General features: G+C 33.7%; 1 protein-coding gene across 18 annotated transcripts in view; it reads left to right on the forward strand.

Moving 5' to 3' along the window:
- The window catches only part of XRCC4 (X-ray repair cross complementing 4), a 316,380-nt gene that overhangs the window by 132,130 nt on the left and 159,075 nt on the right, over nucleotides 1-25,175 (forward strand). For 17 of the 18 annotated variants that reach the window (XR_006218779.1, XR_001510047.2, XR_006218764.1 and 14 more), the window contains one exon: nucleotides 2,981-3,125. Coding sequence is in view for 6 of the 18 variants with exons in the window: in XM_042989518.1 (XP_042845452.1) it covers nucleotides 2,981-3,125 (145 nt within the window). In the remaining 12 variants the exon portion in view is untranslated. Of the gene's footprint in view, nucleotides 1-2,980; nucleotides 3,126-25,175 lie in introns of those variants that run through there. The other variant, XM_042989554.1, reaches the window with a different exon arrangement.

Genomic DNA, 25,175 nt, shown 5'->3' on the forward strand with positions numbered 1-25,175 from the left:
CTACCCTGTAATTTTCAAGAAAAAGGAATAAAAACGGTGCGGTGAACTGACCAGAAACACTTGGTTATACACAACTTTTAGGTTCTTTGTGGTAAATAATGAAAGATATTAAGAAGATTGAAGTATGAGGATAATAGTAAATTATCAGATTAAGTTCCCCCCAACACACATAAATTTCTCAATATTTACTAACAAATAAGCACAAAATAATTTATGAACTGGTTATATAAACTTGAAGAAATTCCAGCTGTCTGTCTTTTTAGGGGTCTCAGTCACATTCTCATATAAGAAGATTACTTTTGGCAAATACAGTGATTCCTGAGGCAAGAGTGATGATTCTTTCTGATATCAGGTGACCACAATTGTCCAGAGTTCACAAGTGGACCCAGAACCACTTAAAAATTTAGCAGAGAGTATCATCTCCAAGGTTAAACAGACCTCAGTGGATTAAACTCTCTTCATAAAGTAGTGGAGAGTACCTCTAAAATATTTTGGTCAATTTGTGTATCTGGAATACATCTAATTTCACTCATGAGAGCCTATATGCAATCTTCCTCTTGCTTGTTTTGGTGCCTTGTGTTCACCAAGTGATACACATTTTTGTCATTTGGTATGTTAATTAATAAACTATTATTCATTTATATACAAATAACAAAAGTGCCTCTAGTAGCTCCCTCAAGTGTATGGGCTTTGAATCCCAACAATCTGCTCCTGAGCTGTGCATCTTTCAGTAGATGCTAGCAGCACCAGGGCTATAGCTCACCCTAACAACCCACATTTAATACGCATTGTATTTTAAAGTAAATCCTAAAGTTTATAACATAGTGTAACCATATTGCATGTAAAACATCCTCTTTGGTGCCAATGTGTTAAGTCATTATTGGCAGTTTTGATTTGAATATCAGAACTTCTTGGTAATTTTTTTTTTAATTTTACCTTAACATTTTAATTTAAACAAATTTAATATTATTACCTTCTGGATGTCCAACATGTCATTAAATGCAATCTTTTTTCATTTTTCAAGTCTATCAACAGTTGAAATAACTCTGATACTCTTACTAGATTTGTTCATAGACAAGTCTGTACTTTGTTTATTGCTTATGTGACTTGAGTAAATCCTAGGTGAGAGCAAACTGGGAAAGAAATCAGGAAACCAGGTATCTTCCATAGTCCTCTCATAGCCTAATAAATTAAGGAAGTTACTCAGCTTGTGTTCAGAGAAACTCCCTTTGTTGTCTATTCTTCTCTAACTCATTTGTAGGGATTAGTAAAATAAAGTATAAGAAACCTAGTGGAAATTCTGTGCCGTAATAACTTACACAGCTTCAGATTGTTATTCAGTTAATATTTATCAAGGAATACTTTATCCATTAGGGAGGAATATGTTTTAGTTGTTATGTGATAAAATATCACCTCAAAGGCTGTGTGAGGCCAAGTTACTTAAGCTCTCTAAAGCTGTGGTTTCTTTATAAGTAAGATGAAGGTAACAGTATTAAGTTCTAGCGAAGTGTCTACCGATACGTTCTGAAAAATAGTAGGCATTTTAAGAACACAAATAAAAACAAAACACTTTCAAGAGAGTGGTCAACAACGTTCAAGTAATTTCAGGCCGCTCAGAGAAGCATGGGGTACACCAAGTGAGAACTCAAAATACAGACTTTTCTTCTAGAATATGATACATGTGTGCCTGATAAACCACTCATTCTGCAGAATTGTGCACTGAAAATGAGCTTATGGGGGAAATTAATTTTAGGCATACCACTCAAAACCTATGCAGCTTTACATTGTTGTTGTTAGTTCTTTGGTTACAAACCTAATGAAAATATTAACTCCACTAACTCTCTGCCAACATTTTCACCTAACATCACAGTCAACTAACCATTTGCATCACATTTCCCCTCAAATCAAGGAGATGGCAGTTACTGAGTGCATTTGATTCCAGTACTTTTCATCAAAATTGAACATCTGATTCAAGCTACAGGGAGAAACATGTTCACAGCTTCTTTCTTGAACAGAAAGCTTAACTGTTGTAAAGTGTAGGGTTCTTGAATCCACTAAACTAGCCCCTATGTATATACTAAAGGAATTGACCTGTACAGGATTTTTAGCCGCTCATTTGCACTTTTTTAGGACTTTACACGTTGTTAAGACTTTCTCTTTAATTGGGATGAAAACTTGCTTCTGATCACTATAAAATGTCAACATGCTAGAAGAAAATCCTATGAAGCAGCAAGATACCCAAAGTCTAAATTACGTTGATATTGTTCATTATTTACCAATGGCAAAGGGGCTCTTTTATATAAATATGTATTAGAATGGAGTATACTATATTAGATGAAAGAATTCTGAACTTCCCTAAAGCTCTTTGGAACTAAGTTGTTTATAGAGAATAAAGAATATAAATCAAACATGTTTCTTTTCTTGCTTCTGTTTCAGGTGTATAAGTACTTTTAGGGGTAGTTTAATGGGTTAGCTTCAGTAGAGACATTTGTTTGAGTTTTCTTACATTTCTCTTGTGCTTATCCCCCACGGTTGGCTGAAGAGTATGAAATTATCTCTGGATCACTAGCAAAAGTCCCCATTCCTGTTCATAATTACTGTTTACTATCAATTTGATTTATCCTATTCCTATAGCAGTGTTTTCCCCCCAGACGCCTTTTAGAGGTGCCTCTAAGGCACTTCTATCTAATTCCAGCACTGAGAGATCAAACTGCCTATCATGTATTTGGGAAGGTTGTTGTGCAAGATAGGCAGAGACCGTTTTGATCAAGTTATTCCATGTATACAGTAAACTTTATGTTTTATATTAAAGTATTACAATCTAGCTGGTTCGCTTTACCAAATCTTCATGAATTAAAACAAAAAAAGGAGTTGTGCCATATTTTAATTGTGCCACTTCATATCAGTGCTAAAGCAGCAAGTTCTTACAAATTATATGCATAATTTCATTGGGTCACATTTTCATATCATTTTATTTTAGCTACTTCTAGAGATGATTCCATCATTTCAAGTCCTGATGTCACTGATATTGCACCAAGTAGAAAGAGGAGGCAGCGGATGCAAAAAAATCTTGGAACAGAACCTAAAATGGCTTCTCAGGTGACTCAGCCTCAAGAAAAGGAAAAGTAAGTAATTTTATTTATTTATTCATTGCCACATGATGAGATATTATTTTAAAAATCTAATACCTGATCTCAAGAATTTTATTTACTTAAAAATCTGAATTTACTTAAGGCTGTTTTTAAACAACAAAAATTGTAATTTTGGAAATTGTAAAATGTTCAAATCAGTGTCTTTTCTCAGGTATTTGGTTAATTCCTATTAATATTGAAAGCAGAAGTGCTAAAAATATAATCAAAATGTTTTTTCTTGTGGTTTTTATAGATTAATTAGAAATGGCATGTAGACACTAAAAATATTAGAATCCAGCTTGTGTTCAGTAGTGTTTCAATCTGATTTACTGCTTTAAGCAGACTCATATAGCATTTGAATTAGCTACCTGATTTGGTTATGCTTGGAGTTTTTTCAAGGGCAATGTCTCTTCCTAGTCATCTCTATCTCTCTATTAAAATTTTGATTACATGCTTTATTTTTACAGATTTTCACTCTTTCATTCAGATACCCTCTTTTGATAAGCATCCCAATTTAGTTGTAGTGAATTGAGGAGTTGGGATAATTAACATTTTATTTCAGCAAAATAGCATTTATAAAGAATAATTATCAGTTGAATCCTAAATGAATGTACCAATCATTTGTGTATCTCTCTATCTCTATCTCTATCTCTATCTCTATCTCTATCTCTATCTCTATCTCTATCTCTATGCCCTGAGAGTTTATTTCTTTTTCCCTAAACTTTTTATTAATTTAGCAAATAGTTAATGAACAATAGCCATATGACAAATGATATTACAGATCAGTGGTTTCACAGTGTGGAATGATGACCCCCTAGGGCAGTCCCCAAGCTCATCTCTTCTTCAGTTCCATACCTGTGTGAAGCCAGTCTCTTCATATATTTCACTTAGAATAACATGTCACATCTGATTAAATGTGGAAGCTTAGGAGAATCCAACTCTTTTCATTCAGGCCAGCCATGAAACAGATTTACAAAGTATAAACATAGCCCTCACAAGATTTTTTGTTGAAATATAATGATCTTTCATAAAGAATATCATATTCATGTTGACATATACTAGGTTTATTTTTTTTTAAATGAATTAATAAAGATTTAAAAATGTTCTGGGTTTTTAATTTTGAATATGATAAATATAATACATATAAACAAAAGCTCTTGAGATTCTCAAGAACTTTCAAAAGTGGAAAAGTTTTTTTTTTTTTACACTTTTAAAAGTATAAAAGTTTTTGTTCCTGAGAGCAAAAAGTTTTAGAGTTTTGTGGTAGACATTGAGGATGCCAAGACAGACACAGTCCAAGCCTTCAGGAAACTGACAGCCTGACAGAAGGGAGTTTTTGAGTTTATGGTATAAAAGTAAGCATTGTACAGTTAAGAGTGAAATTGTTTTGTTTGTCTATTTATCATTGGGTTTTTATTCTCTCCACCATTGGCCTGATTTACTGGTATTGAAAATGCATTAGGTCTTTATACCCTTATGTCTCCAGACAATACATACAGAAACCCAGTGTACGTTAAACTCTTACTGGTTTGTACTCAGCTTCTGAATTTATTCATTAGCTCATAAACCTCTGGCTTCATAGAATTCAAAGGTATTGTATTATCTCTTTTATTTATCATCATTATTATTATTATTATTATTTTGAGAGAGAATGAGAGAGAGCATGAGCCGGGGAGGGGGCAGAAGGAGAGGGAGAGAGAATCTTAAGCAGGCTCTACAGTCAATGTGGAGCCCAATGTGGGACTTGATTTCACAACTGTGAGATCACCGCCTAAGCTGAAATCAAAGAGTCAGACGCTTAAGCAACTGAGCCACCCATGTATTATTTCTTTTAAATAATGAACCAAAAATATTTCCAATTTGCAAATATTAGAGTAGCCAGACTATTCCTATAGATCATTATAGGAAAAAATAAAATTACAAGCAGTTTGAAGTATTCAAGCTCTGTACTTCATTCAGTCACTCTGTAGGCAAATGAGCAATGAGTATCAGTTGTGTGCTAGACAGAAACTAGATGTTGGGGATTCAGGAGAGTAGAAAACAGCCTCTGTCTTCATGGAACTTTTGATTCAGTTGTTTTGTCTGATGAAGATTTCAGGGTCTGGGGGAAGAATGAAATGTACTGGTTTTATGTTAGAGAGCTGCACCTTAGTTCTTTTCATTCTGCGTGTGAAGCATATACAAGGTTTTGAGGTTACTAACATTTTCTGATTACATGATATTGCTTGAACAGGTTTCCAGTACACATGGTACAGAGATGAAAGAAGTTTAGATCTGAATCAAGACTAAATATGTTATTTAGGATTTTTAATAAAGGCAATGTGTTTGCTTCTACCAATTATATGCAATTCATGTGTTCCTTTTCTATATTTTGATAATCATGTTAGTACTTATTTTGTATATTTTCACTACTTTAAAAGTTGATATAAAACCATATCAGCTTCTTTGAATTGTCTGCTAATTTTATTACTTTGGACCTTAAGGCTCAACTGGTCCTAGGAAGAAATGGAAAACATATGTTAGATGTCAGGAAGAATTTTAAAGATTGAAGAAAATTTAGTGTAACACTTATCAATCAGATGTTGAGTGGTTGATACCCTGCTCTACAATTCCTCTTGCTCTGCCCAAGTAAAGCAGAGAGAAAAAGTATATATTTTGTTATTTAATTTTATTTTTTTATACATTTGGGTTTTTTTTTTTCCATTTTGAATACAGAAGACAAATTTTATGGCTCTTAAAGTTGAAAGTGCTCTTTCTTTCCCATTTTTTTTAATCAAAAACAGTAGAAAGCTTCAATGAAACAAAACAAACAAAACAAAAAACAAGCTATTAACTGTAAAGAAAACTTAAAATAACTCATTCTCAAATAGTGATGATTAACCCTTATTTTATGTTTTTATTTTAAAAAAAATTTTTTTTTAACATTTATTTATTTTTGAGACAGAGAGAGACAGAGCATGAATGGGGGAGGGTCAGAGAGAGAGGGAGACACAGAATCTGAAACAGGCTCCAGGCTCTGAGCAGTCAGCACAGAGCCCGACGCGGGGCTCGAACTCACATACCGCGAGATCGTGACCTGAGCCGAAGTCGGACGCTTAACCAACTGAGCCACTCAGGCGCCCCATATGTTTTTAAATTAAAACTACTACCTAAGTTAAAATTACCACTTCCTAATGCTGTCTTATTCACTCATAAGGAACTAGGTTATTATACTTTTTAACCATGAACACAACTTAAATATGATACACAAGTAACATATTCTGACTTTCTAATATTGCCATGCTGGTGAAATGGGATTAGAGACCACATCCATTAGTTCTAAAGATACCTCTCTAACACAGATCAAACGTAGATCTCAGATTTCACATAAAATGCCCTAAAACCACTCCCACTTAGGATATAACTTAAAAATTTTGAGTATAATTCTAAAGATTCCAATCTAGAACCTTAAGGCTGGTGTTATCCCCTCACTCTGTTCTTGCAGTCACAAGATTAATTGTGTATATTCCTGTTTCTCAGTAGATTATAAGCCCCTTCAGGCAGTGGACCAAGCATGGGCTTTGCAACAAAATATTGGTTGTACTGCTCTGGAAAAATAATTATATAAGTCTGTGTCTGAGTTGTTTTCATCTGTAAGAAGGGTAAATTAATATCTACCTTGTAGGGTTTGTGTAAGATGTAAATGAGAGGTCACATATAAAAAATTTATCACAATTCTTATATATTTTGTATCTCTCTCTTCTCTCATACCTTGCCACTATACCAATGACAATATCACAATAAATGCTTAAGTAAGTTTAAAAGTTACCATGATTTTGTGTTATGGATTAGTATTAGTATAGATTAGTATATACACAGGTTAGCATACATTAGTATTTAGTTTTTTTAAGAGTACAGAGTAACCCATGGTATTTAGAAATACACTAAAAATTTTACGTGAAATACTTATAAATACATCAATTTAAAAAATAATATTCTCATTCATCAACATCCTGCATTTTTTAACCTTACTTTTTTCATGAATTTAAAAAAATTTTTTAATGTGTATTCATTTTTGAGAGATAGAGAGACAGAGCTCAAGCAGGGTGAGGCAGAAAGAGGGAGAGAGACAGAATCTGAAGCAGGCTCTGGGCTCTGAGCTGTCAGCACAGAGCCTGACACGGGGCTTCGACTCATGAACCATGAGTCACCCAGGTGCCCCCCCTTTTTTCATGAATTTTAATTGCTAATACCTAATAAATGTGTAAATAATTTATTGCTAACTCATATTTATGATTTGAAAGTAGTGCATAGTTAAAAGCATAATAAAATTATAGATAGTGGGGAAGTTTACAGATCATCTGGTTTGATCCTTTCATTTTGCAAATAGAAAACTAAGTTCCAGAAAGAGGAAATGACTTGCATAAACTCCAGTAGACATAATAAAATTTTAAATTAAGTCGGAGTACCTATGATCATCCCTTCCTCCACTTTGGTTTTGAAAGGCAGACCAGGAGAAACCAAGGGAAGTCAAGGAATAAATGTGGAACATGCCCAGTGGGAATATTTGAAAGGAGTAGAGGCCCTAGAATTTTTCAAAGAGGGTTTAGGACACAAGAAGTTTAGAATTAGGGGCCACTTTCTTTTCAGCCCTCAGTAGTAAATACCCACATCTGCATTAACTAATGTACATGTGAAGTTGTCAGAGAAAAAGGTGTTTAGAAAGTTATGAAATTGTAATTTAGCTGTGTTTGATACCAATTGCATTATTTTTCAACTGAGAGAAGTAAATCAATTTGTAAATAAACTTTTAAAATTTATGGGCACATTATGAATATTAAATACATAGTAAGTCTACAGAAGTCTACAAAAGAAGACTTTGTAGTAAAGTTATTTGTACCAATAAAAATACTAAATAGTAAAATACACAATATAGTTTTTATCAGAAAATGTGAGTGAGAGGTACTATGGAAATGTTTACCATCTTCTACAAGATAATATTAAAGTATACTGTTTATGTTATACTAAACATGGAAAAGTGAAGTCAAGCCTCATATATTTGCTTTTTTTTTTTTTTTAATTTTAAATGTTTATTTATTTTTGAGAGAGAGAGTGCAAAGGTGGGGGGCAGAGAGAGAGGGAGACACAGAATCTGAAGCAGGCTCCAGGCTCCAAGCTGTAAGCACAGAGCCTGATGTGGGGCTTGAACTCACAAACCATGAGATCATGACCTGAGCCAAAGTCAGACGCTTAACTGACTGAGCCACCCAGGCACCGTATTTGCTTTTGATTAAAAAAAAAAAAAAAAATCTCTCTCTCTCTCTCTATATATATATATATGAATAAAATTTCAGGAATAAGATAAAACTAAATAGTGAAACCACATAAAGATGACTCAAGTCTGTTCAATTTCTTAATTCTAACCCTCTCTTAGCTCCTTTCTAGATAGAAACACAGCAGGTTTTTCTTCAGACAGGTATAAAGAACCAGGCAAAGCAAAGGTGACTTCTCAGTGTCTGGGCTCTAAAACACCATTTAATGAGTGAATAGCAGCATGATTAGTGAACAGCTAGATAACTTTCACACAGGAAAAGTTAGCATATTAATTTGTCAGTAAATGTAAAACCTATAATGAAGATAATTTCTCAACAGATTATCTAATGTTATCGCTGTATCAAAGTAAAAATCCATCCTTATGTGAAAATAATTATTTAGCCATATAAGAAAATATCAACTATTAAAAAATAGTAAGCTATCATGGCATTTGTAATGGTCACAGCTTTTATAATTAAGTATTGTGGTATGTTTTGAAAGTTCTAAAAAAAAAAATGTGTCACTCCCAATATCTTCAAAATATTTTGTAACCCAAGACAAATGTAATTTTCTAAGTCCTTGAGTTTACTCTAAAAAAATAATAATACCGTGTCAAGTGGGAGCTATGTACTATGGAATCATTAACCAAATTCTGTCACATAATGCAAAAACTCTGTTGCACAAAGGTACAGAAAATTTAAGTAACTGATCCAAGGTCACACAGTGAGTGATTTTAAACAATTATTTTGTGGATCATTAAATAACACATTCTCCATTTTTCATAAAAGTGAGAGACTGTCTTTTCATGCATGAGTAATTCCAATTGCTAAATTTAGCCATAAAACCAGTTTATTATTATCATCCTATTACTGTTACTGTTATTGTTACTAAATTAAACTGTTGGTTCTGCGTCAACCAGTCAGTATAGGTAATGCAGTTGTTTGACCAATGGTGTTTTCTTGCACTTTACTCTGCTAACATAAGTATTGCCTGCTTATAAACCTGTACTACATGGTAAAAGTACATGAAAATTTGGTTGTACATCTCCTTAAGTGTATGTTCTATGGACATTCAATAGAGGTAACTCCTAGATGACCAGTATCAAAAGTTTTCAAAATTCTGAATAGTTAATGAATTTTATATGTAAACAAAGTTATTCTACCATATTGTTTTTCTTTGTATTCTTAGCCATGTTTAATTAGAAAAAAGTTAAACTGAGAATGAATGTATTGTATAATTTTTTATACTTCTCAGTGAAGAAAAATTGCACAGAAAGTTTGGTTTATAGTTTACATTACCATAGCATTTTAACCATTATATAGCATTAAATTTACCTGGGAAGTTTGACTTCATTACTTGTTTTCAGTGCTAAGAATATGCTGGCTTTCAGTTGTTTTTGTAAGTCCCTCCCAATGTTATTTCCTCTGTATTCTCTGCGGTAGCCTCAGTGGTTTATATTCATTGTATGACTATTACATGATTTTACATTGACAATAGAAATACACAGTAGATACTGTTTGTTGAGAAGAAAAGAATTCTGTTGTTTTCCCTCATTCATACACTCACTCACCCATTCATTCATTCATTCACCCTTCCTTCATTTTACAGAGCACTAGGGACATACTACTGAGAGAGGCCCTGATCTCATAAAGCTTAGTCTATATGAGAGAAGACAAGCGTTAATTATATCATTAAATCAATATATAATTGCAAACTTTTGAAGTATTTCAGGATTTAGGGGAAACATGGCAAGGGGAGCTTGTGGCTTGAGGAATCATTTGAGCTCTAATCTGAAGGATAAAGAGGAATGCAATGGTGGAGTAGAGAGCAGAGTGCTTAAAATCCAGAGGTAACAGCCTGTGAGCATGACCCAGGTGTAATGCATAAGCGATGGCATGGAGGGAGCCAGAAGGGAGGAAGTGTGAGGAGACAGGACTGCTCAGAGGCCAAGCCAAGCTGGCTGTGAGCTTCTTAATAAAAATTCATCCTTTCCTTGTATACATATTAGCATTTTTGTTTCTCATATCACAGGAGACTTTTCTTCGGTTTTCCCTACTTTTTAATACTGGTTTTAAACTCATGCTCATAAGAGTTATAAAGTACCATATTGACTAGAAAACTCTGATATTTTCATCCTTATTACATCTTCTTAGATATGATCACTTAAAATTATCCAAAGCTATTGTACTTAATTTCTTTTTCTTCTTTTTTAACGCTACTTTCAAACTGCTTAATGTTGCACAATTTTGGATTCCCAATAACAACTTTCATTCTCTTGAAACACAGGAAACTAGAAAATTGAAAACATACCGAAACTTATGTAGAGTGCTCCCAGGGATAATAGCTTAAATTGGCATGTGTTAGCAGTCCTGAGGTGCAGGATTGTACTGCTATTTTGCCTTTTTATGGTAAATATTAATACTTTTTTTCAGGAATATTTTTAGATCTTTGAAGAGTTCCTACTTCTGGTAAAACTCTGAAATCCTTGAATGTGTTATATATTGATAAATATTCATTAAAAAAATTTTAGTGTGACTAATCCACACAATATGATTATTCTTGGGGTACATTCATCCTGTTCTGTCAACTAGCATCAACACTTAAGAGTTATTATTCAACATAACCATATGCTGTACATTCCTTGCTATTTACTATCTTACATCAGTTGAAATTGTGATTTATAGAGTTGCTTGGTGTGACTTTTTAATCCTGTGTATTAAAATGAACCAGCTGTAAAAGACCACAGAAATTATAAAATTACTTTCATATTTATATACTTTATTAATATCAGGTAAAATAGTGTAAACAAAAATATTGTGAAATTACTCTATAAATATATAAGGGCACGATATGTATCTAAATGAAATGTCACCATGTTCAGGCTTTATTAGGTACTGAGCTTAAATTTTTAATGAGGTCATGCTTTATAATACAACATAATAAACATGGAAGAATGTTTCATTTAAAATTCTTTAAAATTTAGGAGCTCTTAATTCTTCCAACATCCTGAAAGAGTGAATGTAATTAAAGTCTTTTAATAGCATTCTGTTGGTATGCCTTGAAGTCACTGATGACCAGGTAGACTTGTGGGATGACCTTAACAAATGGATTAAGTATTTCATTCATTATTTACTTATTTGGCAACATTGAGTCAGTGTATCAGTCTTACTGAAATTAGCAACAAGTGAATTAAATCAATCAACGAACAAAATTGTCAGATTAGATTATTTAATTAATACTTTAATGCTTGTCACATCTTGAGCTGTTTCAACCTCTTTTTTCCCCAATTCTGCTTAACCTTTTTCTAGGTGTTCTCTTTCTTAACTCTATAGATTTTCTTTCTTGAAAGCAAACTGGTTTTAAAAGATAATGAAGTTAGAATCTGAACAAGGGACCTAGAAATGAAAACTTTGCCTAAGAATCAAGGCTCTAACCCTAAGGAGAGGTGACCAGGAAGAACCAGACCCATATGCAACCAAGTGAGGATTATGCTGGAGATCTAGACAGGGCATCAAACACAAGGATACACCGTACAGACCTTGTTACCAGAACTGGAATAAAAAGTTCTTATTGTTCTTATCAGAAGCAACTGCTAAATTAACTTTGAACTCTTTAAGCGGTCCTTAACTAGAAAAAAAAATATTAGTCCCTGTGGTCACAAGAGCTAAATGTATGGATCAGATAGAACAAAAAGCCTCTATCTCTGAGATTTGGTGGGAAGAAATTCAAGATGTGTATTGAATTTAGTTGATGATGAGTCCATAATTTATTCTTTACAGTAACACTAACAGACTTCATTCTGTAGAATATCTAAAGGAGATCTTAACAGGTAATCTGTAAGAGGTTCCAGATTCAAATAAGTTTTTAAATGGCTGTCTGCCACAGCTTCCACACTTCCATGTGATCCAACCCACAGAACTTGGAGATACATTTTTTAAAGGCTCTGAGAAACCCATAGTAAATAATTCATTTGATGTTGTAGTCACCTTTGAAATGTACTTAAGCATAGCACCCTCGTGCAATCTGCCTCTCCCCTCCCCAAAATGGTTTAGCAACAGTTAACAGTCCAAGGAATAATATTTTGCAGGGCCCTAGTTTGGGTTATGAACTCTCAAAATTCCCCCAAATCAATGATTTTAGAAATATAAGAACCTTAAACGATAATTATAGAATGTTAGCCATTGAGTGTATCTCAAGAAAAAAATAGTGGGGGACTTCACAGGAAAATTGGTGCATATGTGGGACTTTCTTCTGCCACTCCCCACAATCCTCCTACCTTGGAAACATACTGCTTGTCCAACATATGGACCTGCTGGGAGCAGCAGGATCATTTTCTAAGAGATTTCTAGTGATTAGAACACATTTTTATATCCGTAAAAGGAGCAGTTCAACATTATCTCACCTGCAGGGTAAAAGCATTAAAAAAATTTGGTCCAAAAATACAAATAAATATTTGTGTAGTCCTTAGATACTTTTATATAGTCTTTGTTTCTGCATGCTGACAAGTAAAAATATATAGGTTCACACATGTCATGCAAGGGTCAGATATGCTTTAGGCTTCTATGTGACGAGTATCTTCTGAAAACAAAGGGTTCTAACATGTTCCAAACAACCTTAAAAATATTACTAAATTATAACTTTTCACAGATGTTGCTCCTTGGACTGTAGTGAAAAATTTTAACTGTGTGTTCTGAGTCAACCTGTAGTGGTCCCACTAAGTAATTGTGTAGCTGTAATAATTTAGATTAGTGGTAGGTGGTAGATCAGCAAACACCCTCTTCAGATTAAGTTTATGGTTTAGTTGGCCAAGGTTATACAATCTTATTAAAGTCTACATAGCTACAGGGACCAGCAAAAGATGCAGCATATTTTAGCACAGTATTTTCATACCTCGTTGAGTGGGTTTAGGTACTAACACAGCCACCACTGAGATAGTTCATCTAACACATGGTCTTTCTGGACCCAGGAAAGCTCAGTTCTTTCCTTTTTATTTCTAGAATCTTACAGCATCATCCTGGATGAAATTGCACAATACATGCACTTTTGTTTAGAGTAATGATTGCATACGTCAGTCTTCCCTACTTACTAAAGTGAAGTTATGTCTTTCAAAGCTTTTCAGGGTCCTAGAGAGCCCAGTTCTGCATAGTGACCTAGTTGTGGTCAAGTAGAGTTTGAAATAAAGTATTTACTATAAGTGAGATTCTTCTTATGGTGGAGTTTTGAAGAAACTTGTTTGCCTTCTGATACATTTCTTTCTATGTTTCTTGTCAGTGTCATGGGTTATTAAAAAATAATAAAACCTAATAGTAAGGAGGGGAAGAGCCCAGTGTTGATCCATTTATTTATGAATAAACTTTTTTAGGAGTATTTTTAAGTTCACAGCAAAATTGAGCAGGAAGTACAAAGAGTTCCTGTGTATCCCTGGTCCCCACACATGTACAGTCTCCTCCACCATCAACATCCCCCAAAAGAGCGATACAGTTGTTAAACTGATAAACTTACACTGACACACCTTTCTCACTCAGAGTCCATAGTTTGCATTAGAGATCTTTCTTGCTGTTTGTTATACATTCTATAAGATTTGGATATATATATATTTATATATATATATAAATATATATATAAATATATATATAATTACAAGTATACACTATTGTAGTACTTAGTAGTTTCACTACCTTAAAAATCCTATGTACTTCACCAGTTCATCTTTCCTTCCTCATAGTTTTGCCTTTTCTAGAATGTTATATAGTTGGAATCAGACGGTATGTAGCCTTTTCAGATTGGTTTCTTTCACTTCACAATATGCATTTAAGGTGCCTCTATGTGTTTTCATGACTCGATAGCTGATTTATTTCTAGCATTGAAAAATATTTCATTGTCTGGATGTGCCACAGTTTATCCACTTACTGACTAAAGGAATCCATTTATTTTTCAGTAATACCATGATGCTCTATATTTGCAGATCTCTTCTGTACTTTATTTGCAAAACATTTATGATGTAGCCTGCTATTTTTAAATTTAACTATAAACATTTTCCTCTTTAGTAAATGCATTGCTTCCACATCATTTTATATTTCTAGTATTCCATTGCATAAATTATACCATAATTTCTTTAACCAATTCCCATACTGTACATTTAGGCCTTATCCACATTTGTGTTATTACAAAAAGTTCCATATATACTTGTACATAAATTTGCACATAGGACTGATTATTATTTTAGAGTGAATTCCCAAAAGTGAAGTTACTAGGTCAGAGGGCATATGTACTTGTTAGTCCTTTTGTTACGTTTTGCCAGAATTCCTCCAGAAGGCTTTAACAGTCTGTACCCTCACAAGCAGTGTTTGCCTTTTGTTCTCCAGTTCATTTTGATCATTGCAAGATCATTTTAATTATTTAATCAATGATGACTACCTCATTGCTTAATTTTTGTATTTAACCGTTAGAGAAGTCTGGAGTTTTTCTGGTATTTACCAATTATTCTCATTTTATCTTTTGTCTACTATGTGTCCATAACCTAAGCTGATTTTCAGTGGAGGTCTTTGTCTCCTATTGTTTTATGAGAACTTCTTATATCTAAATATATTAATCTTTGGTTTTCCCAGCCAATCATTTGCCCTTTAATTTTTGTTAATGACATTTGTATTTGCATAAGTTATTAGATCAATCCATACATAATAATGATATTTAATATTAATTGAATATTTATGATGTCCTAGGTCCTGTACTAAATTCTTCATATGCATTATCTCATTTAACTATGCCCATTTCATAGATCAGGAAGCTCAGACCTAGACAGATTAGATAACTTGCCCCAAAAATTTGATTTTGAATCTAGAATCATCTTATTCCAAAGAAAATTCCTTTAAGCTACTTTATTTTCCTGCTCAAAAATAATAACTAATATGTATCTGATTACTATATACCAGGTGATGAGTTAAACACTTAAATTCCATCAACTTAATTCTCACGACAACTCTGAATTAGGGCTCTATTTATAACCGTATTTATGAAAAGTTAAATTAAGATGAGTTTCAGTGAGATTTAACTGCTTGTTCAAAATTTCTACAATAACATAGTAGAAATAAAACTAAGCTCCGTGAGGGCAAAGATTGGGTTAATAAGACCTCCTGCTTGCCTTTCAATATGAATATCAAGGTCACATGAGATCATGTTTATGAAAATACTGTCTAGGTTGGATACTCTAGGAATATGATGCACCATTATTTTTAAAGCACTATTATCCCTGGGTTTTCAGCTAAATCTTGGAAATCTATTCCTGGCAAGGAAACTGTGCTTATGCACTTTTCAAACCTGGAGTGTTTGCTTTTCTTGTAACTCTTATGGAATTGAGGATTACCCTTAACTCTCTATGTGTTAGCCTAGCAAATTTTCCTCCTTCATTTGGCAATCAAGAAGATAATGTTGGAGGAAAATAATACAATTGGAAGACCGTGTTCCATGTTTTAAAAACACTTTGATTAATTTCAGATGCATATATATGCATTTGTATTCTATCTTATATTATTAATCATTTAAGATTTAATTTTCCACTTACTTGTTATTTACTTATTTTTTGTTACTGTTCGATCATTTCCATCTGCCAATTAAAATATGGTAGTTGGCCATGTTACTTTTTCAGAAAGGATCTGCTTTCATGTTTGTATCTTAACAATTCCTAAGAACTTATTGCTGTTTTTTCTAGTATAAACCTCAGTGTATTTGAAATTTGTGTGTGTGTGTGTATGTGTGTGTGTTTGATTTTTCTTGCGAATATAATTCATCAGATTCAAATTTCTAGTTCTTGAAGAATTTTGGTAAATGAACTTTAAAAGTTCCTTAGTGTCAAATTAGAGACATAAACTAAATGTGCGATTGCTATATATTTACTTTGGTCATTGTGAGCAAACCTCATTTTTTTTTTATACAAGTTTTAATTTTATCATAATGTTTATCTTAGTTGCAAAAGTAAACACAGTGGTGGTTTTAAAGCAAGATAGGTTTTTATTAGCTTCACTCTGTGTTTACCTAACTGTTCAGGCTGCGGCTCTCACTTTCCTTGCCGCATGTTTTGATTAATGACCCTCTGGACTTGTTCCAGAATATACTGATTATGGTCAGTGCACTTCAAACATGATTTATTAATTGTGTTTGCAGCTCAAAATAATTATGTAAAGATTGATCATAGGTATTATTATAGGTTTGCCAATAAAATCAGCAGTTATATTTTAAGATAAAGTTTCCCTGAGTGGATTTTTGTAACTGTACAGAAAGGACAAAATATTAATATTAAAAATATATATATTCAGTATTAACCATGGCCTTATGCCCTTTTAAAGCATACTGATTAAGTGTATCAGAGATTTAGTCTTCTGAGTGCATGTATTTTGAGTTCTGTTTTAACGTAATTTCAAAATAATATGTTTCATTGGAGATTACATAGATGTTTATATAAAGTATTTCCTTGTTTATAACTAACCCTGGGAACAACCTTTCCTACTATTCCCTTTGGCTATTATATGCATTTAGACTTCAAATTACTGACAGACTTGAGTTTCTGTTTAAAATAATTTTTAATTGGAAGTTGTTATAATCTTTCTGTGTTTTAGGTAAAGGGAATTTATCATATGCTTCATATATATTATGCTCACATTCGAAAGACTTTTTTACATCAAATTTCTCTAAATTTGGCATGAACATGGTTATTGTTTCAGGCATTTTAAGTGTTCTATCAACATGGAATAATGTGTAAATATTCATTATACTGGTCAGAGGAGTTAATAATCAAAAGAATTGACTCCCTGTTCATAATTTATTGTTCAATATTGAAAGAAAAATAGGTACATGTATTCTTTATTATTTGGTGTACCATATTCAAAATATATACACTTTAACAGTGAAATTCTATAACTTAAATCATTTACTATGATATGTAACTAAATGTTAAAAAGGTATTTGGTTTGTATTAAAACATCATGAAATGATATAAAATGTTTCATCACAATAGAACTGAACGTTTCACGTTCTAAGCTTATCTGAAACTACAAACTAATTATGTCAAAACAAGAAGATGTAAACTCTGCAAGTAACTGAGATGATAGCAAATGGAAGAAGAAAATAAAATATGAGGATAAAGAACAACAAACAAAAACTGAAATAAAGGAATTAAAAATATATCATAGTTCATAAATATTATTCAGGGATTTTGCTTGTTATTGGTAAATCATTACTAAAGGACAAAGAGCACCAAAATGCTTTGTTTAAACATCATTGTTAAAAATATTTTTAGTAAAATTTTAGGACATATACTTTGTTTAGTTAAAAATCTTATAATAATTTCATTTCTAAACAGTTCCTAAAAAATAATAATTTCTCTAGAGCAAACTTACATGTTATTTTTTTAATATTATTTTTATAATAAATGAGGATAAATTATGTGTATTGAATAAGGCCGTGTTATCATTACCAGCATTATTGAGTGCTTTATCCTGCACGTACCACTTCTAGAAATTCAGAATAAAGAGGCTGGTGCAGGCTATGTCTGCAAAAATCTTTGTATATGATATAAAACAATGAAGGAAGATTAATCAGTAGCACACATTTATCTTTTGTGACAAACTGTCTTTAATATGTATATGACTAAAATGTGCCAAGTTCCATAATAGATACAAGAATTATGAAATTTCAGAGGAGGGAGAGTTGATATCACATCTGCAGGCTGTAAAATAGGGAGATGTGATAAAGTCAGAGAAGACAGACTAGAAGGTATTGCTCAGTTTGGCTTTGTAGAGGAATGGATATTTCTAGAGAGATAAACTGAAGAAAGATATTGCAGAGATGAATATTGAAGCCAGCCTCCTCATTCCTATTCTGTTTGTGTGTGTGTGTGTATGTATATACACACACGCATATACATATACGCGTATATATACGTATATACGTATACGTATACATACGCGTATATGTATATATGTGTGTATTTATACACACACACACATATACACACAGACATATATGTATATATATACATATATATAGATATTTTTTTTAATTTAAATTTTAGTTAGCATACAGTACAATATTAGTTTCAGTAGTAGAATTCAGTGATTTATCACTTACATAAAACACCCAGTGCTCATCACAACATCTGCCCTCCTTAATACCCATCATGAATCTAGTGCATCTCCCACCCACCTCCCTCCATTAACCCTCAGTTTGTTCTCTATCGTTAAGAGTCTCTTGTAGCTTGTTTCCCTCCCTCCACTTCCCATAAGTTCACCTGTTTTGTTTCTTAAATACTCCACATATAAGTGAAATCATATGGTATTAGTGTTTCTCTGGCTTATTTTGTTTAGCATACTTTCTAGCTCTATCCACATCATTGCAAATGGCAAGATTTCTTCCTTCTGATGGCTGAATAATATTCCATTGTGCATATATATTACATCTTCTTCATCCATTCATCAGTCGATGGACATTGGGGGGCGCCTCTCCATAGTTTGGCTATTGTTGATAATGTTGCTCATACCCTTCAAATCTGTGTTTTTGTATCCTTTGGGTAAATACCTAATAGTGCAATCTGGGTCATAGGATAGTTTTAGTTTTAGTTTCTTGAGGACACTCCATAGTGTTCTCAAGAATGGCTTCACCAGTTTGCATTCCCACCAACAGTACAAGGTGGTTCCCCTTTCCCCTGCATCTTTGTTAACAGCTTTTGTTTTTTGTAGTGTTAATTTTGGCCATTCTGACAGGCATAAGATGATATCTGATTGTCATTTTAATTTGTATTTCTCTTATGATGAGTGATGTTGAGCATCTTTTCATATGTCTGTTAGCCATCTGGATGTCTTCTTTGAAAATTGTCTTCTTCATGTCTGTTGCCCATTTCCTCACTGAATTATTTGTTTTTTGAGTGTTGAGTTTGATAAATTCTTTATAGATTTTGGATACAACCCTTTACCATATATGTCTTTTGAAAATATCTTCTTCCATTATGCTAGTTGTTTTTTAGTTCTGTGGATTGTTTCTTTCTCTCTGCAGAAGCTTTTTATCTTGATGAGGTCCCAGTAGTTCATTTTAGCTTTGATTTATCTTGCCTCAGGAGACATGTCTAGTAAGAAGTTGCTCTAGCCTAGGTCATAGAAATTTCTGCCTGTTTTTTCCTCTAGGATTTTGATGGTTCTGTCTTACATTTAAGTCTTTCATCCATTTTGAATTTATTTTTGTGTATGGTATAAGAAAGTGGTCCAGGTTCATTCTTCTGCATGTCACTGTCCAATTTTCCCAATACCATTTGCTGAAGAGACTTTCTTTTGTCCATTGGATATTCTTTCCTGCTTTGTTGAAGATCAGTTGGCCAACAGTTTGTGGGTCCATTTCTGGGTTCTTTATTCTGTTTCATTGATCTATGTGCCTGTTTTAGTGCTAGTACCATACTGTCTTGATGATTACAGCTTTGTTGAAGTCCAGAATTGTGATGCCTCCACCATTTGTTGAAGAGATTATCTTTTTTCCATTAGATATTCTTTCCTGCTTTGTCAAAGATTAGTTGACTGTATAGTTGTGGGACTCTCTTTCTTTTGTTTTTTTAGTAATAGAACCCTCTTCCAACATACTGTGTATCCATAAGTTTTAACAAAGCATGTGGCTGCCAAACTAGAGGCAACATTTCTCAACTTCACTGGCAGCGAAGTACGGCCATGTGACAAAGTCCTTGACAATGGGATGTGAATGGAGATAATATGTGCAATTTGGGGATCTTGCCCTTAAAATGAATGGGTATACATTCTTCCATTTCTTCCTTCTCAGTTCATCTTCTGCCTAGCATGTTAGGAGGACATTCTAGGAGATGGCAGGGAAATAAGAAAGGAAGAATCATAGCCCCTGGACATTCTCGTGGAGCAGAGCAGCATATCTGCTGAGGAATACCCAACCTACCTATAGACTATTCTGTGAGAGAAAAATAAATGTGTAGCTTGATTGAGTTATGGTGCTTTTTGCATCCCTTTGTTACAGAAACTTGAGATATCCCCTAACAAAAAGAAGGGTGTTACTGTCAGAGGAATAGAATGCAGTAAACTAAATACATGGAGGAAGAGTCTGGAACATAGGGGACCAGTGACCATATAATGAGGTGCATAGACATGTGAATAAAGCTGGCAAATTAGATGGATCTCAGATCACAAAGGAACTTTAATGCTAAGCTGATTTATTTGGATTTCTTTTATGAATGCAACTGGGAACTGTTAAAGGTTTTGAGGCAAAGAATGGCATAAGGAATAGTGCTTTACAGAAATTTCCCTGGAAATCATATATTTGATGGAGGGAATGTTTATAGATCAGCAGTGAAGATAGGAGGATATTACAGTAGTTCAGGAAGAGTTAGTTTGAAGAAGGATAGTGATTTTAAGTGTGAGTGTGATTGGAAAGGAAAGGAAGAGATGAATTGAGAAACACTTAAGATTGCTGTCTTCTTATTACCAAAGACCTTGGAAGCCTCATCAGTATTGAAAGCTATTTGTTAGACTTGGTCTTTCTCAGAGTAAGTCATTTTTCTTACTTCAGGAATCAACCTACCCCAAAAGCTGGATAATCAGAACTTGGTGGTCTTGGCATTGACTTCTGGAAAGGCTGGAAAAATTTCCTTTTCCAGATTGGCATATTTATATACTCAAGTATATAGGTATATACTACATTAATTTTATACTATTTTACTTCTTCATTTATTTGATATTTTAAACTTAATTAAGCATATCAGTAAGTATGTTAATCGGTAAGCTATCTTCAAATCATACTTTAAGAAACATTGTCACTGTGGGAGGTGTGCTGTAGTCTCCAAAAATGTTTCTTGATGAAGGGGTTCTTGTTAGCTCCAACCACAGGAAATATTCCATCTGGACATGTATCATGTATTTTCATTTCAATCTGAAGTTAATGGGTTTCTCTTGCTTAGAGAGATATGGCATTCTATTTATGGACTACAGGAAAAAAAAATAACTTTTTGCTTTATAGTCCTTTATAGATATAGTACTGATTTTATAAAGTGTTTTGACTTGAGCCAACATGTATGACATTCTAGAAATTTCCAGACTGTAAGGGTTAATACAGGAGTTGTATTCATGAGTGAATTTTACAAACCAATGAAGTTAAGAGATAATGTTATAAAACTAAATAGGCCTATATATCCCTATTTCAAGGAAACCATGAAAATAATATTTATTTACTGAGGTTTATTTTTGGCAATAAATGGTGCCACATAAGGCCTAAAAACTGGTAAAGAAAACATTTCATTTGTGCTTAACTGCTATATGTTTAAGTAAGACAAATGAAGATCTCAGTATTCTTACTGAGTAATAAGATGGTGTATTGCATTTTTATTTTGTCCACTTGTTTCAGATAATTAATTTATTAGTATTATAATGGAATTTATTGATTATCTAATAAAAAATATACGGCCACATAACCTTTACATGAATGTTTTGTGGGACAAAAGGCTTACTGTGTCAGGGAAAGCCCATTTCACCTGGTAATGTCCATGGTAAAGGCCCTAGATCTGCCTTCTTTGTCGAATCAGATAAATCTTCTACACGAAAGTCACTCATGTAGAGTGGAGTCATGTTATAAGTGCATACAACGTATACATATTCAATGTACACTTTCTTTCCTCTCCTTTGACCATAAAGAGGGGCAGGGGAGAGACATAGGAGAAAGAACATTTTAAATAGTTCTGGACATTCTATTCACACATATGCCAGGAGTGGGTATCAAGTGGGAAACAGATCTCCTTTCCCCCATCTGTTGAGTTTCTATGATCATTATATAACTGGAATAGCACATTTAAAAATAAACCTTTTTCATTAACATGGCCATTAAACACAAGGCACCTACTTTACATTTTCTACTGCTGGATGGAAAATAAATCGCCATTTATCAGAATGGAAGGAAAACTATAGTGCTGGACTACTTGAAATTAGTATATCATGCCAGGGTAATATTTTCGTAATGATTTTTCAGGATAATGTAATTTTCACATTATGACTCTTACTATGAGTTTTAGTTAGAACCCAACCCCTAAATAAAATAGAAACCCATTTAATATGGAGACCATTACATCCTCTGAGTTTTTCTACTGTGAGCTACAGAACCTGAATTTATCAATATTCCCTGAATATAACATGCTTTTCATGTGGTTATTCTCTTGGTTGGAGTTGCCTTTCACTGAATACACATGGTTTGCTAGTGTTCCATTGAAGTTGTTTTCCCAGAGCCTGTTCCTGAGGTATCACTATTTTTTTAAGCCTACCTAAAAAGATAAGTACAATGGTCCTGAGTTTCTCAAACTGTAGTCATACATAGGCCACCATTTGGATTTTTGTTGTGTCTGTTTCACCACCCATTTCCACAGTGTTTACCCCTTCTTATTAACACTTCCACTGTGAGTTAATTATCTACTAAATTATGTTTTAAATTAAATAAGTTTATTGAAAGAAGAAGCCTCACATTCTTTTTTTTATGTTTATTTATTTATTTTGAGAGAGAGCAAGTGCGAGTGGGGAAGGGGCAGAGAGAGGGAGACAGAGAATCCTAAGCAGGCTCCGTGTTGTCAGTGTAGATCCCCATGTGGGGCTCAAACTCGCAAACCATGAGATCATGACCTGACCCTAAATCAAGAGTTGGACGCTTAACCGACTGAGCCAGCCAGGTGCTCCAAAGCTATACATTCTTAAATGGAAAATCAGTCTTACCTGAAGGTGAAGGTAAGTTTTAATACATTATAAAATTAACAAATGCAATCAACTATTATATTCTTACCTCAAGACTCTGTACCTAAGTATGATTCTCTCTATTAAAAGACACACTGCCATCTAAAAGACATCCCCTTTAGAGAGAGATCACTAATTTTATAGTTGTAATAGCTGCTGCTACATCGTTACTCACCATGTAACCATCTTCTGAGGGCAGGCCATAGAATAAGGAGTTAGATACAGATTTATCTACATCTTAACAGACAGGTGCTGTGTAATTTTTGGATCAAGTTACTTACCCACTCTGAGCCTCAATTTTACTTCTAAAATGGGAGCAGTGCTACCCACCTCACTCAAATTAATGAGATGACAAATACAATGTGTTAAGCACATGGTAAATGTTCAGTGTTGGTTATTACTGTAGTTCTTGTTCATCTTAATTTTCCCTTGCATTGTCCAGCTGTTTAAGTTTAATGCAGATTGTCCTCCATGGCAAGTTATTTACTTATGGTAAAATGATATTATCAAAGCATCTAATTCTATTTTATGATTTTTAATAAATTACAATGAAATAATGTTTATCCTCTGAAATTCATATGCTTTTGGCTTGAGAAACTTAAGTGAGTGGTGCAGTTTTCAGACGAGGGATAGACTGAAAAAGAAGCAGCTTTGCAGGGGCACCTGGGTAGCTGTTCAGTTAAGCATCCCACTGTTGATGTTGGTTCAGGTCATGATCTCACAGTTGTGAGATTGAGCACTGTGTCAGGCTCTGTGCTAAGCATGAAGCCTGCTTAAGATTCCCTTTTTCTCTCCCTCTGCCTCCTCCCCCACTTGCACTCTCTTTAAAAATACATACATACATATGTAAAATTTTTTTATAAGTTTGCAGAGAAGAAAATTGAAACATTCTGTTTTGGCTAGATTATATTTAAAATACTTAACAGACATCAAAGCAGATATATCAAGATATAGGAATCTGGAGTTCCTGGGAGAAGTGAGGTCTAGAGCTAAAGATTTGAGAGTCCTAAACATTTGGGATGTACGGTTATGATTTTGTAGTGAGAACAGTCAGTATAGGTAGATGTTTCTCTTCAGTAATTCTTGAGCAGTTCCTAATGTGGAGCTTTAAGCAACAAATAGAGTAAAGGTAAAGGAGATACTATTGGTAGTGCCAGAGTTCCATGCTTTGTTCTTTGATAGATTGTAACAGCTGTAGGAAAATAAATTCAGTTCTTTTTTTTTTTATTATTATTTTATGGATTCTACATGGATTTTATGGCCAGCTGATTTCTTTCTGGGCTCTCAACTCATCTGAACAATTGTAGTATCTGTTCCTGACAACTTTAATATTATATCAATTGGATTTTAAATTATATGTAGTATAGGGGAAAAAGTTCCAAATCACACTTTATACTGAACTGTTCTCTTCCTGTATAATGGTTGAATCAAAAGAATTTGTTGGGAACCTTTTAAGTCAGAGATTCCAACTTCATAGTCCAGGCAAGTAGGAAAAACAGATACATGAAACTATAATAGAGCAATTATTTGGGTGACTGTGATAGTCATTAGTTCTGTTCACCAAATATTTCCAGCTCTCTGCCTCCTGGGCACATGGTAAAATCGCACTTCAATAGCTATAGTTGAATGAGGCCATGAGACTAGGTCTTACCAGCAAGTTTTGATTAAAAGTGTCATGTGTAATTTCCGAGCCAGAGTGCTTTCTTTCCTTCTGCCATAATGATTGGCAGTGTTGGTAGCTGCCCTGTCATCCTAGGTCTTGGAATGAGGACAGCACAGAATGGAGCCCCCAGGCCACTCCTGATGGACATATGAGAAATGTTGAATGAGACAGAACTGCATGAATGAGAAATTAAAGCTTTGTTGTTTTATGTCACTGAGATAGATGTTGGGGTACTTGCTACTCAATATCGGTTAGGTTGAACCTGAGCACTGGAATACAGAGACTTGTCCAGATAGAGCATATTCTTAGCACCATCACACTACT

The sequence above is a fragment of the Panthera tigris genome, chromosome A1 (assembly GCF_018350195.1).
Source record: "Panthera tigris isolate Pti1 chromosome A1, P.tigris_Pti1_mat1.1, whole genome shotgun sequence".
Classification (NCBI taxonomy): domain Eukaryota; kingdom Metazoa; phylum Chordata; class Mammalia; order Carnivora; family Felidae; genus Panthera; species Panthera tigris.